This window comes from Pelophylax lessonae, assembly GCF_965119305.1.
Source record: "Pelophylax lessonae genome assembly, chromosome: 6".
Taxonomy (NCBI): Eukaryota; Metazoa; Chordata; class Amphibia; order Anura; family Ranidae; genus Pelophylax; species Pelophylax lessonae.
The window spans coordinates 190,597,907-190,612,986 of record NC_138773.1 but is presented as its reverse complement, the minus strand read 5'-3'; the positions used below and the strand labels follow the sequence as shown (position 1 = coordinate 190,612,986).

The 15,080-nt window shown below is 44.8% G+C and overlaps 1 protein-coding gene across 2 annotated transcripts in view; it reads left to right on the top strand.

Annotated features, from left to right (window-relative positions):
• Positions 1 to 1,706: 1,706 nt before the first annotated feature.
• The window catches only part of FAM117B (family with sequence similarity 117 member B), a 113,348-nt gene continuing 99,974 nt past the window's right edge, over positions 1,707 to 15,080 (top strand). For both annotated transcript variants that reach the window (XM_082261312.1, XM_082261311.1), the window contains exon 1: positions 1,707 to 2,427. In XM_082261312.1, the coding sequence (XP_082117438.1) occupies positions 1,899 to 2,427 (529 nt within the window). In that variant the 5' untranslated portion in view covers positions 1,707 to 1,898. The remainder of the gene's footprint in view (positions 2,428 to 15,080) is intronic.

Below are 15,080 nucleotides of genomic sequence, written 5' to 3'. Positions count from 1 at the left end.
GCGGTTTTTCTACCTCAACTTATCAATAGAACATATCTCACAGAAACAATACATGAAAAGGCCCTTGTGTTCCCTATACATCTCTGTCAATATGAGGTGTCTTGTGTCTGAAATTGTGTTTTGTGGGAGAGCCGATCCGTCTGTGTTCAGCTGTCTGATGTGTTAATGTAAGCAATTGTCAATTGTGTTTAGGTGGTGTCAGTAATCTCTATGCGAAGCCTTAACTTGCTAAGTGTCCAAATGAATAAATGAAAAGGTGTTTAACATGTAAACACCTACCACTGTCTGTCGTCTATATGCAAAATACAACTGTCAAGTGTCCAGGGTGTATGAATGAAAAGGTGTTTAACATGTAATTGCAAGTGGCCACATTCCATTGTAGAGTGGGCACGAGCTGAAATGTATTATGAAATATAATATTTCAGTAAGGCGCATTGATACACTCTTTCACCCTCCTTCAGTTTCCGGTCCAGGTACCAGTTCAGACACACCTTTCACATCTTTCTTCTCTGCCGACCTTCCCTCCGAATGGGGTGATCTCCTTCAGCCCTAAGGACTGTACAGACTGCGGACACTTAAGCTTCTGCCACCTTCTCCTCTGACGTTCATAGCCCATCTGGTTTCCGACTAACACTTTCGGGCTCTCTTTGGGCTGACTCAATCTCAGCTCTTTCGGGGGAGTCATCTCACAGCACTTGCAACCACTATCGGCTGAAGTCAGAGAGTCTACTACCACTGATGTAGTGGCTCGCCTTGCGCCAACATGTATTTCCTCCCAAGCAGCATGCTAATCCCAAGAAATACTCAAGTCTTAGGGCTCAGCTCTATCTGGCAGGGCTTCCAACAAAAAAAACAAGGCACCCCAAAGGCAGCACTATTCTGCATATCAGTACCCAGCAGCTATTATTCGGTGAGGGGAAGTTCTGTGTGTTGTATAATATGTCTGGGTTTCAGACTGTACAGGTGAATCTCGGACAGGTGGCAACCCTATCCCACCTGTGTAAACGATGCCCTACAATGTGTGTGGCACGCACAGGAAACCGTGTAAATCCCGCCTAGATTGTTGTGTTAAATTTAGTGGCTTCAGAGTCAGGATTTTAGGAAAATTCAATGATTGCTATGAATTGTTCCCCATTTTTACCTATACTGCTGTTTATGGGTGTAATATTTATTTTCCTACATGCGTGTCCTTTTGTTTAATTCAATGTAAATCACTTGCAGAAATCAAACCTTTTATTTTATTGTATATTTGCTTTATTTTATTGCATGCAATTTCTTTTTGTTTTGACTGGGTTGCATCAGGCTCAGGAGGGGCCATTCATACACAGATGTTGTACTAGACACCTCCCTCCCCCCGCCATGGCTGATGCCAGAGGCATTCTCTTGTTACTACAGCCGTGACGACAGAGGAGCTACTGTGCTTGATCCAGCCCCAATGCTCTGTGAATGACAACCTCTGGCAGGTGACTGGAAGCCACAGCGTTGCCTATGACAGAGCTGCGGAGTTTTCCCCGCCCCCTTCCCACCTCCTTCACACTCATTCCCTGGAGGCTAGGGAACCGCTAGCTGACTGGTTTCCTGGCGTCTAGGAGACGCTCGCCAACCAACCAGCTCCTGTTGCCTCGCTAAAGTCTGCGGTTTTATTGGTCAGAAACGAGCAACCAATAGACGCAAGGTTGGAGTGATGGTGGGCGTGACGTGAGCGCGCAGGGTGTTGTGTTGTCTGCAGATAGAACTGCTGCGCGCGCGCCACAGGTGCAGCTGCCGTTACACCGAGCGCGTGCACAGCGAGGAACGTTCCGCCCGCGGCCGGTGTGGCGTGTACGGCCTCCTTCTGCCGTGCTTCGGGTGCAGCGCTGCCGACATTCTCTGTAAAGCTGCCTGCAGCGGAGTGGGAGATGTCCCAGCAGTGGGTGAGGAGAAACGGCTCCCCCACACCTCCGGGAACCCCCGCCGGTGCCGTTCCTGGCGGAGCTCCGGGGAGCCGCCTTCAGCCCATGCGAGCCTTGGTTCCCTTTCAACTGAAGCAGCACGGCAGCCCTACACGGGTGAACAACAACAACGGGGCCGCCCTGCGCCCTCCCTCCCGGAGCGGCAGTCCTACCAGAGGGAGCGGGGCGAACGGCAACGGTGTGGAGTCCCCCCCGGCTGTCAGCAGCTCCAGAGGAAGTCCTACCGTGTCCACCCAGACCGGGGCGTCACCCACCCGAGGGCATCATCACCACCACCATCATCATCACCATCACTCCCATCATCACCACCATCATCATCATCACAACAACCAGCCTGGATCCCCCACCTCCAGCAGCCCGGCTGTGGACTCCAGTACACCGGGAGTACCGTCCTCCTCCTCCCCTTCTCCGGTGGGTAGGCCAGGCTGGCAGCAGAGGAGCTCCCCAGAGAGGAAGAGCCCGAGCTCCCCCAAAGGTAAACACAGCCTCCCCACTTCTTACATTGGACGATGACCCCCCCATGTGTTTTCATTCTAGTTAGATGAAGGCCGGTTCACACTGGACCGCGCAAGTTCTGCTTGCAAATGGCCACCCGTTGCAACGCACTGGAACGCAGGAAGCCGTACCTTTTCAGACCAGGCCGCACCTAACGCGCTGCACTTTCCAGATCTGTATGGTGTGCCATTATCTATTGGTGCATGTCTCACAAGGGCAGTGTGTTTATGTGTGTGAAACGCGTCTGGAATGCCTTTTCTGCAATGCATTTTGGTGAGAATGGGACCCATGGGCTAAGATATTATATACTCCTCATATGGGAGAAGCACATTCTGTGCGCATTTGCTGTGTGTGAATGCGCTGGCCTTGCAAAATGCATAGGTGCCATTAATTTAACCAGTGGCGTTCGTTTGTAAAAAAAAAAAATAATCAGCAGATTAATACTGTAGCTGCTGACTTTTAAAATAAGGACACTTACCTGTCCAGGCATCCCGCGATGTTGAGGCCCTAGCTGATTTGTCAGGTGAAGGCGTCATCTGTAGGAAGGGAAGCAGAAAGTGAAGCCTTGGGGCTTCTCAACTTGTTATCTACTACGTGAGTCGTGCTGAGTTTTCTAAGACCTGTTCACACTGGGGCGACTTGTGTCAGGCGACCTGCTCGCCTGACAAGTCGCCGTGGGTCGCTTGCCATAGAGTAGCACAGGACCTGTTCTAATAGGAGCGACACAAGTCGCTCCGACTTAGATAAAGGGTCCTGTACTACTTTGGGGCGACCTCCATTGACTTCAATGATATGAAGTCCCTGCATGCCGGTGCGAGTTGTGCACCGTGACTTCACAGGTCGCCCTGGGAAGTAGGGTCGCCTGTATGTGAACCGGCTCTAAGTGGTCCCACTGTCTTCTGGGACCTCTGTTTGTCCCAGAAGACAGCTGGGGGGGAAGGAAGAAGGGCCGGACATGACATAAATCACTGTACAGTAATCTTGCCAGGAAGTGGAAGCGGGTACCTGTCAAAACCAGGTACCTGCCCCCCCCCCCCCCCAAAAGTGCCAAATGTGGCAGTGAAAGGGAGGAGGGTGCAAACAAGCAGCGCTTCCCCTTTTGGGTGGAGCTCAGCTTTAAGGTCTAGCAGTTTTACTCTGGGCCCCAGTGCCATATCGCAAAAAATGTCTTGGGGGGGGGGGGTAAATCTTCTGGAGGTCAAGTGGTTAAAGCAGTAGTAAAACCCCTGGAGTTTAGAGAGAGGAAAAAACAAAACACCTCTAAGGCAATTGCATAATGTGATGTGGTAGTATGCATCACATACTAGCACCTTATGAAATACTTTAGAACAGAGTCTTCCAGTGGTGCAATGTCACTGCTGTCTGGGCTTCCATCTTGCTCCGGCCTTTCTTCTGGCTGTATGAGTTGCCAGAGCTACGATGACGGCACTTCTGTGTATTTGTGCAGGAGCCCTCGGTTGTAGCATGGTATGCCAGACCTTAAGTGCGCATGCGTCTGTGACGTCACTGGCTGCATCCAGGGTGAATATTTGCAATATGGTGCACGTTTTAGGAGATATTAATTTCACCTACAGGTAAACCTTATAGGCTTATCTGTGGGTAAAAATCACAAAGCGCACTTTACTACCAGTTTAAGGTATTTATATTGCTCTGAAAATTTCCATCTATATTGTACAGTCACATTAGTCTGTACTTTCAGGGAGGTTAGTCTATAGCTCACATTCATACATACACATCCTAGGGCCAATTTACCTACCAGTATGTTCTCCGGGTGTTGGAGGAAATCCACACTGACCCAGGGAGAACATACTAACTTCAGGCAGTTAGTGTAATGGTTGGGATTCAATCAAACAACTATCAATTGTTAATGGCACCCCCAAAAACATTTTGCAAATGCAGTGTGTTTACGGCCACCAAACCGTTTGGTACCGGAGTACCATGCAGATTGGTGTGGCGTGATCTGAAAAGCTTGCACATTCCAGTGCATTTGGCAGCCCATTGAAATGAATGTGCTGCCAAAACTGGACTGCACAGGAACATGCATGCTCTAGTGTGAACTGGCCTTTAATCAAGTAGATTTAAACCCCAATGAACCAAGATTTTATATTCACTTTAAAGCAGTTTTCTGTCTTTTTTTCAATCTGCAGCTTTCATAAAGTAATGCCTGGGAATTCTGTCCTGAAGGTCTTTGTTCAGGCATTTCCCGTTATGGGGTGACCACCACCTCCCAGTCATGCTCTTGCGTTGTCACATGGTGGAGCCAGTTGAGGAAGGTGGAAAAATAGCTCTCGACACAAAGTGTTATCTCACTGGTATTGCTAAATCAGTGCTGCTAGCTTAAAGTATTGAAGTTGTTGTAAATGAACTGGCTCCCAGGCAGGTATCTTTTATACCGTAGATGGAAACTGAAGCACCACGCTGCTGCTATATAAGGGCCAGATACAACTTCATTCTGATTAAAAGTCTAGGAGAACATTCAAAAAGTAGCCAGTGCATTCAGGGGTCCAGCAGTGTCCCCTTCATAAGGGCTTGATTGACTACAATGTGAATAAGTTACAAGTGAACTGGAACTTTATTGGTATTGCCTCAGTGTGGCACAGGCCTTGTCAGCATTGGTTTGGCAGCCATTAAAGGTCCAGTTCACTTAGTCTGTTCACATTGTTGTCAATCAAGTCCTGAGCAAAGGGGTGCTCTTGGACCCCTAAAACACATTGACTACAATGTAATTTTTTTTTTTTTTTTTTGTTTTCCCTGACTGAATGGAATAAAGTTGTATCTGGATTTCTTTAGTGTGATGCTTCAATTTCTGATACACGGGGGAGACTGGCAGTGACAGCGCAGGTGCGGTGCATCACTGTTGGGAAGCCAGATTATATGCTTTTCTTCTAGATTGTATTCTAGATTGTAAGCTCTAACGAGCAGGGCCCTCTAGTTCCTCCTGTTTTGAATTGTATTGTAACTGTATTGTCTTCCCTCACATTGTAAAGCGCTATGCAAACTGTTGGCGCTATATAAATCCTGTATAATAATAATATGCAGCCAATGATGGTATGGGTGCATGTAGCCTGGAAGTGGCTGGAGGAGTTTAGCAGCACTGAGATGCAAAAAAATAATCATTTTTAAGAAAATTTGTTTTCTTACAGGTACTTTAGCAAACTGAATATCCATTTATAGCCTTTGGATTCACTTTTATCAACTTTTTTAAATTAAGCAAAGCTAAACCTTTTTTTTTTTTTTTTTTCTCTGTGGTTCCCTTCCTTCGCTGGCATCATCTTCTGAGTGCCTTGGCCGGCATGGGATGTCATCCCGGCACACAGGGACTGTGCTGGCAGTGCTCATAATTTTATTTCTACAATGTAATATTTTTTTTTTTTTTTTGTTGCTTTTATAATATACCATTTGAGTAAAAAATGCTTTTAGTGACGTTTAAAACTTTTTTTAGAAAAAAAAAAAAGGTATTTAGCTGTGTGGTATTTTAAAGTATATTCTGTTGCTGTTCTATTGCTCTCAGCTGCCCTCAATGTTTTTTTTTTTCCTTCTTCTGTGATTTGCCTTCCTGTTAGGTGTCTACGTTTATTTTCCATGGTCTCATTTAATGTAGGAATGTAGCCACCTTCTCCTGCTCCTGAGATGGACTATGGGATTTACAGTGTGTATAGAGCAGTGCATGAGTGCAACTAACATACACTGCTCATTCCGAACAAACAGAAGTCAGGGGAAAAAGGAGAGGTCCGGGATGTGTTCATGCGCACTACTTGAGGCCATTGGCATTTTTTGAGCTTCAGTGTCTAGAAGCAGAAAAAAAAAAGCTAAATGCTACTAACCACTTTTTTTTTTCTTCTCCATGTATTGCAAAAAAACGCTAAAAAAGGCTAATGCTACTAGAAGCTAGCACAAAAATGCTGTTAGCATTTTTTTCTAGCTTTTTTTTTTTTTTTTTTTTTTTTTTAAATTTATGGAAAATGCTAGTGTGCATGGAACCTAAGAAATGATTTCATGAAAAATAAATCATAGGATCATTTTAGTAGTGGATGTGTGTGGAATAGTTTTGGATAATAGGGAAATTTAGTGTTCGTTTTAGAGACCCCTTCACGGTTATGCGTAATGGCGGAGAGAGCTAAAACGTCTTGTTACTGCAATACCTGTTAATGTGTGGCTTGCTGTTCATGTTAATGGCATTGAAAAAGGTCATGCCTACTTTTCAGTCCAGTCTTTGGCAGCCAATTTTAACACCCGGCAGGTTAAACTCACTGCAACAACTGCAGGATGTGAAATGGGCCCTACTTAATGCAAAGATAAATGAATGGTATTTGTTTGGCTAACAAAAGAATATCGATAATCCCCAAAGCAATGTAACTAGAATCACTGTGGTGGGATTCTTAGTTACCACGGAGACAGTGGTCTTGTTAGGTATAGGCTGGAGGTGCTGGAGTATCAGGTTGAACATTCTTAATTATGCTGAAATAGGTGATCATTACCAAGTAATTGATTGGATTTCTAGCTTAATTTTTAGGTATACATCTGAGTTCAGAAACCAAGTAATCCCATCTAAAATGTTTAATCTAAAGCCCCGTACACACACGCAGATCGTCGTCATACAAATGTTCGTCTTTTCTCCCCGGGATGTCGGTGTCTGTTGAAAAGTGCAAAGACAGCACAAGGACAGCACAAGAATTTTGTCTGCAGACTTCAGCTGACTGCAGAAGTGATGTCATGTAATGGTTAACTTTCCCTGTGTTTTTTATTTTCTGAGCATGCCCAGTCTTGCAAATCTGCAGTCTGTCGGCCGAATTCTGTACTGACAGGCGAACAATCGTCCGTTCTGGTGTCCGCAGACAAAAATTTTCATGTTTGCAAGAAAGACTTTTGTCCGCGGATTGTGCGCAGACATCTGTCGGAGGCACCATACTAACACGCGTACAATCAGCAGATCTTTCGTCCGCCGACGTTTGTATGCCGACGATCGGTACGTGTGTACGGGCCTTAAGGCTATGTTCACATCTAGGCATTGCTATTTTTACTGGGCGTTTTTATCTGGCGTTTTTGCAGCACTTTTGTGCAGGCGTTTTTAGGTTGACAAGTAACCAATGAAAATAAAATAAACACCTGTAATCTGCCAAAATAGAAGCTCATGTACTTGTGTGAGAGATGGGCATTTTGCTTAAGGCGACAGAATGCTCAGATGTGAACAGGGGCCATTGAAATAATGGGATTTGTTTTGTTGGGCGTTTTTAGAGCTGAGGCTTGGCGCAGAAAATCGCCCAAAAACGCCTAGATGTGAACAGAGCCTAATGCCTTGTACACACGCATCGATAATTGGCTGAGAATTTTCGGCCAACATCTGATCGGCTGATTTTCGGCTTGTTAGTATGATGCTTCCGACAACCGACTTTTCGGCCGAAAAAAATCTGGTGTGCAGGCTATAAAATTTTTGTTGGCCGTCAACACAACGGCCAATTTTCCCTCAGTCAGTACAGATTTCGGCAGACAAAAATCTGATGAGCAAGACAGGGCATGCTCAGAGAAGAAAAAACACACGGAAAGTAAACCAACACATGACATCACTTCTGAAGTAGATTTTTGTTGGCCGAGAAAATTCGTGTGCAGTCTAGGCACATTCCAACCAACAAAACCCCACTCTGGAAAAAAGTCGGACGATCGGTCGACCGATAATCGTTGCGTGTGTACGAGGCATAAGTCTGCAGTGGAAGAGATGTACAATACAAATACTTATTGCAGCCTACAGCCTCCCTCTGTCCCTAGTGTCATAGACAGTGGATTTATTTTTAAGGGCAGCTCTTAAGGAGGTACCCTGTCCCCACTTCCGTTGTGCCTCGGTGAGGTACTTCAGAAGTTCGTCCCCATCCTCCTCCCTCTGCTTCTAGGTCAGTAAGAGAGTGCAGCGCGCTTCGCATATACGCAGTAGGGACCCGGCAGTGAAGCTGCAAGACTTCACTGCGGGGCTCCCTCACCAGCAATGGCGGCGGTAGCACCCGACAGCCGATGGAACATCTGACATCGCTGGACTCCAGGACAGGTAAGTGTCCTAATAAAAGTCAGCCACTACAGTATGTTTAGCTGCTGACTTAATTTTTTTTTTTGGGGGTGGGGGGCAGCGGAACACCACTTTTACCAACTAGTGAAAGGCCAGTGTCCTGTGAATGTTTGATTCCTAGAACTATGGTGCATGGCTACATTGAGCTTTGTCTGTAAATTCTGGTGGAAATTAGTCTCTTTTGCAGTGTGCGCAAGATTAGATTACAGCTTTTCATTATGTTAGGGCAGGTTTGAAAAAACAAAACTGAATTGCTTTGTGCGGCATGCTTTTCTTTTGTTTGCTCATGAGGCCCAGTATTGCCTGAACCATTTTCTCCACATCTGCCTGCTTACAAGACTGCATATTGACCTTTAAGATGTGGTGGATACAGAAATCCTTGTGTGCCATAGAACCCTTTCACATAAGCAGCGTCTGTCCAATCAGCAGGGATTCTGTGAACAGATTTCTCGCTGAATTGGAGAATATCTTGGCTGTTACTTTTGTGACACATGTCCATTCCAGTTTTTCCTTCATGGATCTCCACCCTCCCCACCCCATTTTATTTTTCTCTCCACACCAATCCAAGCTTTGTGGCAGGTTACAACCATTTCAGATACTTTCCCAGTGGATCCAGCAGTGTCCTCACAGATTTCTCCCTCTGCTTGGTCCCACACTACCATTTTTATGTGATGTCATTCAAAGGCCTGGCCCTGGCTTTTCTGGGTTCAGCCTCCAGGCCTTGCAATGATGCCTCCTGGGATATGTGACATGAATGACAGCCTAGGCTCAGAGGTCTGTTTGAGGCCTGATTATCAGTTGTGCATAGGTCTAAAAATTGCAAGTGTCAGCATGAGAAGTTGTTACATTTCTTGTTTTCCTGTTGATTGTTTGCCACATTTCCCTGGATGTTCTGTAGTAGTTTATGATTATCTCCTTCAAATGTTATGTGAATTACCTGCTGTTAAAGCCCTGACTCCAGGTTTTAGTAAACTTTCCTGAGGAAGAAACACAAGCGTCATCTGAGTGCAGTATCAAGTATTTATTATGGCAAAAGTAGCCTGTAATCACACTGAGTAAGGACAAGGCTTCTGGCTTTGTGTATCAAAAAGTCCCCTGGAGGGAGGGATGCATCAGGATGGCCTCGGCGGCTGCTCTAAACCGGGACACGGCTGATGGATGTCAGCCTCTCCTTGGCTTGGCGCATAGTCCGCGTGGCCTCTCCTGTGATCGACTTCCAGGTGCAGGGGGGTAACCAAGGCGATGCGTTTGCGGAGCATGCGCTCCTTCAGGCCTTCTTTACCACTTGTAAGGATGATGTCTGCAGCTGCAGGATTCATCCAAGAGTACCTTTTTTCCTTTTTTGGACGGACGGCTCTCTTGTAAAAGCAAATTTGTGTGGCCGTGCACAATTTTAAAGCACTGCTCAGCCATTCAGAGGAAGCCTTATTACCCTCTGAGGTGAATGAGGCAGGTGGATCCCAATCTCCACCTCAGCCACTCGGAGGAAGCCTTGTATTCATTCATAACAATTCAATGTTTACTGAGATGCCTGACTCTTAATTTAATTCCGGGAGCAGGACAGACATTACCATCCCCCTACTGAAACACAGCCCTGTATACTGTTGGGCCCCTTTTACACCAGCGGACTGATTGGGGCCACCTGTCTGTATTTCAGGTGGACCTGTTCGGTCCATCAATTGTTTTTAATGGAGTGACGGATTTCAGCGGACATGTGTTCGCAGACACCCTCCCACTAAAAAGATAGGTGGGGAACTGTTCCCAGTCCGTGCAACAGATCAAATCAAATGAAAACTGAACAGGCGGTCCTTTTCCTTCTGACTGCCCAATGGAGAACATGGAGCTGTCATCCGCCTTCTCAGAGGGGATCAGTGGAGAGATCCCTCGCTGATCAGGCGGATCCGCTTGACGGAGTCTGCTGCATCTGATGGGTGCCTTTTACAGTGCACATACACATGCAGTTACAGCGGGAGCATGTGTTGGTAAAGGAAATGGGTTTGTTTGGACCAATGTGGTCCAAAGAAATGATATAAAGTTCACCAAAACCTGTAATTGGGCTTTAGAGTGTAATTACTTCATTCAGTTTTGTTCAGTGGCTTTGCCTTTAGTAAATAAACCCCTATGTGTTCTTTCTTTGTGAGTGGTGGTAACTTTTTTTTTTTTTTTAAAGCAGTATTAATATATTATTTAGAAAGCACTGTTGGTCTTCCTTTTTTGCCTATGTACCCAATATCTGTACAAGCGATGAGTGGAGAGTGTGGATAGCCTAGCTTCTGCAATAGCCTAGAGGGTGCTGCAAACACTTAATCGTTACACGTGGTGAATGCACATGTGGCACAACAGTTTAGTGAGTTTTAGAAAAGCATTCTTCATGTTTGCCACAGTGGCAGCACTGTTCATTTTAATATACTAAGCGCCGAGAAAGCAAAGAGAAATCTCCCAAATAGGACACAGATGGCGAAAAGTCTGCGTTTTGATGCTCACATTTTACCTTGTGTTAAAATGTGTGTGGAAAGTGAAAGGCTCTCCTGTAAGAGAAACACAACCACACACACACTTAGGCCCCTTTCACACTGTCCGCTCCGTCGGCCTGTTTTTCACTAGTTTTGCAGTTTGCTAGGGTCAGTGTCACTACTGGTAACATTGGAATACAATATTAAAACAGTGCTACCAGGCATATAGGAATAAATATAAAGTGCACTAAAAATCTCTAAAATTAATGTTAATAGAAAAGTGTATCAGTGCTGAGAAAATATATACTCATATATTCACATAGATACCTTATCTATGTGATTTATATGAGTATATATTTTCTCAGCACTGATGCACTTTTCTATTTAACATTAATTTTATAGATTTTTAGTGCACTTTATATTTATTCCTATATGCCTGGTAGCGCTGTTTTAATATTGTATTCCATTGTTCTCTTAGTTTTATTTTAAGTGTACAGCAGTTGCAGGTAGTACCAACACTTATTGGGTTTTATTATTATTTTTATTCACTACTGGTAACATGAGGCAATACCTGGACCCTATAGAGGTTGCACAGGCAGTCAAACTCCTCCAGGATAGCACATCAATATCAGTGCCATTGCCAGATTGTCTCAAGAGCATGGAGGATATTCCAGAAGACAGGCAGTTAGGCTGGCCATACACTATACAATTTTCTTGTTCAACTTTCCTTTTAGATTTACCAAAACCATTAATATAGGGTCAAACCTAAACACTTTCAATTTGTATGCAGTCAGGCAGGCCCTTGCACTACATAGTTTAAGGTAAATCTAAAGGAAATTGAATAAGAAAATTGTATAGTGTATGGCCAGCCTTACTCTAGAAGAGCTGAGCAGTACCTTAGACGTTCCTTAACCCATCAGCAGGACCAGTATCTGCTCCTTTGTGCAAGGAAGACCAGGTTAAGCATTGCCAGAGCCCTACAAAATGACCTCCAGCAGGCCACTGGTGTGAATGTTTCTGACCAAACCATCAGAAACGGACTTCATGAGTGTGGCCTGAGGGCCCGACGTATTCTAGTAGGCCCTGTGCTCACTGCCCAGCACCGTGGAGCTCGATTAGCATTTGCCATTGAACAACAGAATTAGCAGGTCCGCCACTGGCGCCCTATGCTTTTCAGATGAGGAGGTTCACCCTGAGCACATGTGACAACCGTGAAAGGTCTGTAGAAGCCATGGGGAACGTTATGCTGCCTGTAACATCGTTCAGCACGACCGGTTTGGTGGTAGGTCAGTGATGGTCTGGAGAGGCATATCCACAGAGGGACATACAGACCTCTACAGGCTAGACAATGGCACCCTGACTGCCGTTAGGTATCGGGATGAAATCCTATGCTGGTGCAGCGGGTCCTGGGTTCCTCCTGCTGCAGTACAATGCCCAGCCTCATGTGGCGAGAAGAGGCAGGAATTGATACCATTGAATGGTCCCCCACATTCGCCTTAGCTACAGTATCTCAAAGTGAGTACACCCCCCTCAGATTTTTGGAAATATTTTATTATATTTTCATGTGACAACACTAAAGAAATGGCGATTTGCTACAATGTAAAGTAGTAAGTGTGTACAGCTTGTATAACAGTGTAAATTTGCTTTCCCCTCAAAATAACTCAACACACAGCCATTAATGTCTAAACCACTGGCAACAAAAGTGAGAACACCCCTAAGTTAAAATGTCCAAATTGGGCCCAAAGTGTCAATATTTTGTGCGGCCACCATTATTTTCCAGCACTGCCTTAACCCTCTTGGGCATGGAGTTCAACAGAGCTTCACAGGTTGCCACTGGATTCCTCTTCCACTCCTCCATGACAACATCACGGAGCTGGTGGATGTTTGAGACCTTGCGCTCCTCCACCCTCTGTTTGAAGATTCTCAATAGGGTTTAGGTCTGGAGACATGTTTGGCCAGTCCATCACCTTTACCCTCAGCTTCTTTAGCAAGGCGGTGGTTGTCTTGGAGGTGTAATTGGGGTCGTTATCATATTGGAATACTGCCCTGCGGCCCAGTCTCCAGAATACTGCCCTGTGGCCCAGTCTCCAAAGGGAGGGGATGATGCTCTGCTTCAGTATGTCACAGTACATGTTGGCATTTATGGTTCCCTTATGAACTGTAGCTCTCCAGTGCCAGCAGCACTCATGCAGCCCCAAACCATGACACTCCCACCACCATGCTTAACTGTAGGCAAGAGACACTTGTCTTTGTACTCCTCACCTGGTTGCCACCACACACGCTTGTCATCATCTTAACCAAATAAGTTTATCTTGGTCTCGTCAGACTACAGTTGTGCAAAAAGGTAAATCAGCGCAATTAAATATAAAGTGGTATAGTGTTAAGACCCAATAATTTGGGACACACAAAGAAAATACAGCAGCTATATAGAACCTCCTTCACTAACGGGAGAAATGAACTATAGACAAATATATGTATACAGCGCTATATAAAATCAAATAAAGTGACAATGTGCATCATGTAAATCAATAAACTCACAGTGCAATATATATTCCTCTTAGGTGCAATATATAATGTCCATAAAGTACATTCAAAGTAAAGTGCATAAGAGTCCACTAAAATATAAATATAACCGTGGTTTAAAATTCAATAAAGTGCTTGATTGATGTTTCCATATAAAAGTGCAAGTGACACCACCACAGTTTAGCCACCAGATGGCCTCTCACCTCACTGAAGCATTAAACTAGCATTGAATCCTCAATAAAAAATGCCACTTCCTGGATTGATCTCTCATCATCCCATGGACATATGTGAATAAAGATAATGAGGCATCTAAGTGTACACTGCTATTCTTTAATTGATTCACATTCAAAGTAGAATTGCACTCGCATGAATCGGCACAATGGGCTTGTGCGGACCGTACACGCCAAAAACAGTAGCTGTTGGGAGCTGTGCTGGTGGGTCGCCACTAGTCCATCCAGGTCGCCGTCCCCTATACGCGTGGCGTCTTATGCTTTCGCATCACGACTTCCTCAGTAGGGGGTGGCTGCTAAGAGGACTATATATTGCACTGTAAGTGAGTATTATTATTATATGATGCACATTGTCACTTTTTATTTGATTTTATATAGCGCTGTATACATATCCATCAGACTACAGGACATGGTTCCAGTAATCCATGTCCTTAGTCTGCTTGTCTTTAGCAAACTGTTTGCTGGCTTTCTTGTGCATCTTCTTTAGAAGAGGCTTCCTTATGGGATGACAGCCATGCAGTCCAATTTGATGCATCCGACGTATAGTCTGAGCACTGACAGGCTGACCCCCCCCACCCCCCACCCCTTCAACCTTTGCAGCAATGCTGGCAGCACTCAAACATCTGATTTCCAAAGACAACTTATGATGCTGAGCAAGTGCCCTCAACTTTTTTGGTCGACCATGGCGAGGCCTGTTCTGAATGGAACTTGTCCTGTTAAACTGCTGTATGGTCTTGGCCACTCTGCTGCAGCCCAGTTTTAGGGTCTTGGCAATCTTACAGCCTAGGTCATCTTTATGTAGAGCAACAATTCTTTTTTTTTTTTTTTTTTTTTCTCAGATCCTCAGAGTTCTTTGCCATGAGGTGCCATGTTGAACTTCCAGTGACCAGTATGAGAGAGTCAGAGCAATAACACCAAATTATACACACTTGCTCCCCATTCACACCTGAGACCTTGTAACACTAACGAGTCACATGACACCAGGAAGGGAAAATTACTAATTGGGCCCAATTTGGATATTTTCACTTAGGGGTGTACTCTTTTGTTGCCAGCGGTTTACACATCAATGGCTGTATGTTGTGTTATTTTGAGGGGACAGCAAATTTTACACTTTTATACAAGCTCTACACTCACTACTTTACATTGTAGCAAAGTGTCATTTCTTCAGTGTTGTCACATGAAAATATATAATAAAATATTTACAAAAATGTGAAGGATTTACTCACTTTTGTGAGATACTGTGTAATGTCTGTGTGTGTGTATGTGTCTGTATACACAGGTTTTTACATAAATGAGAGAAGTATCTGAATTGGCTGTGTTAGCAAGTAGTTAATTTGGTTCTCTCTGCACTTCAGAAACCACTCTTTAAACC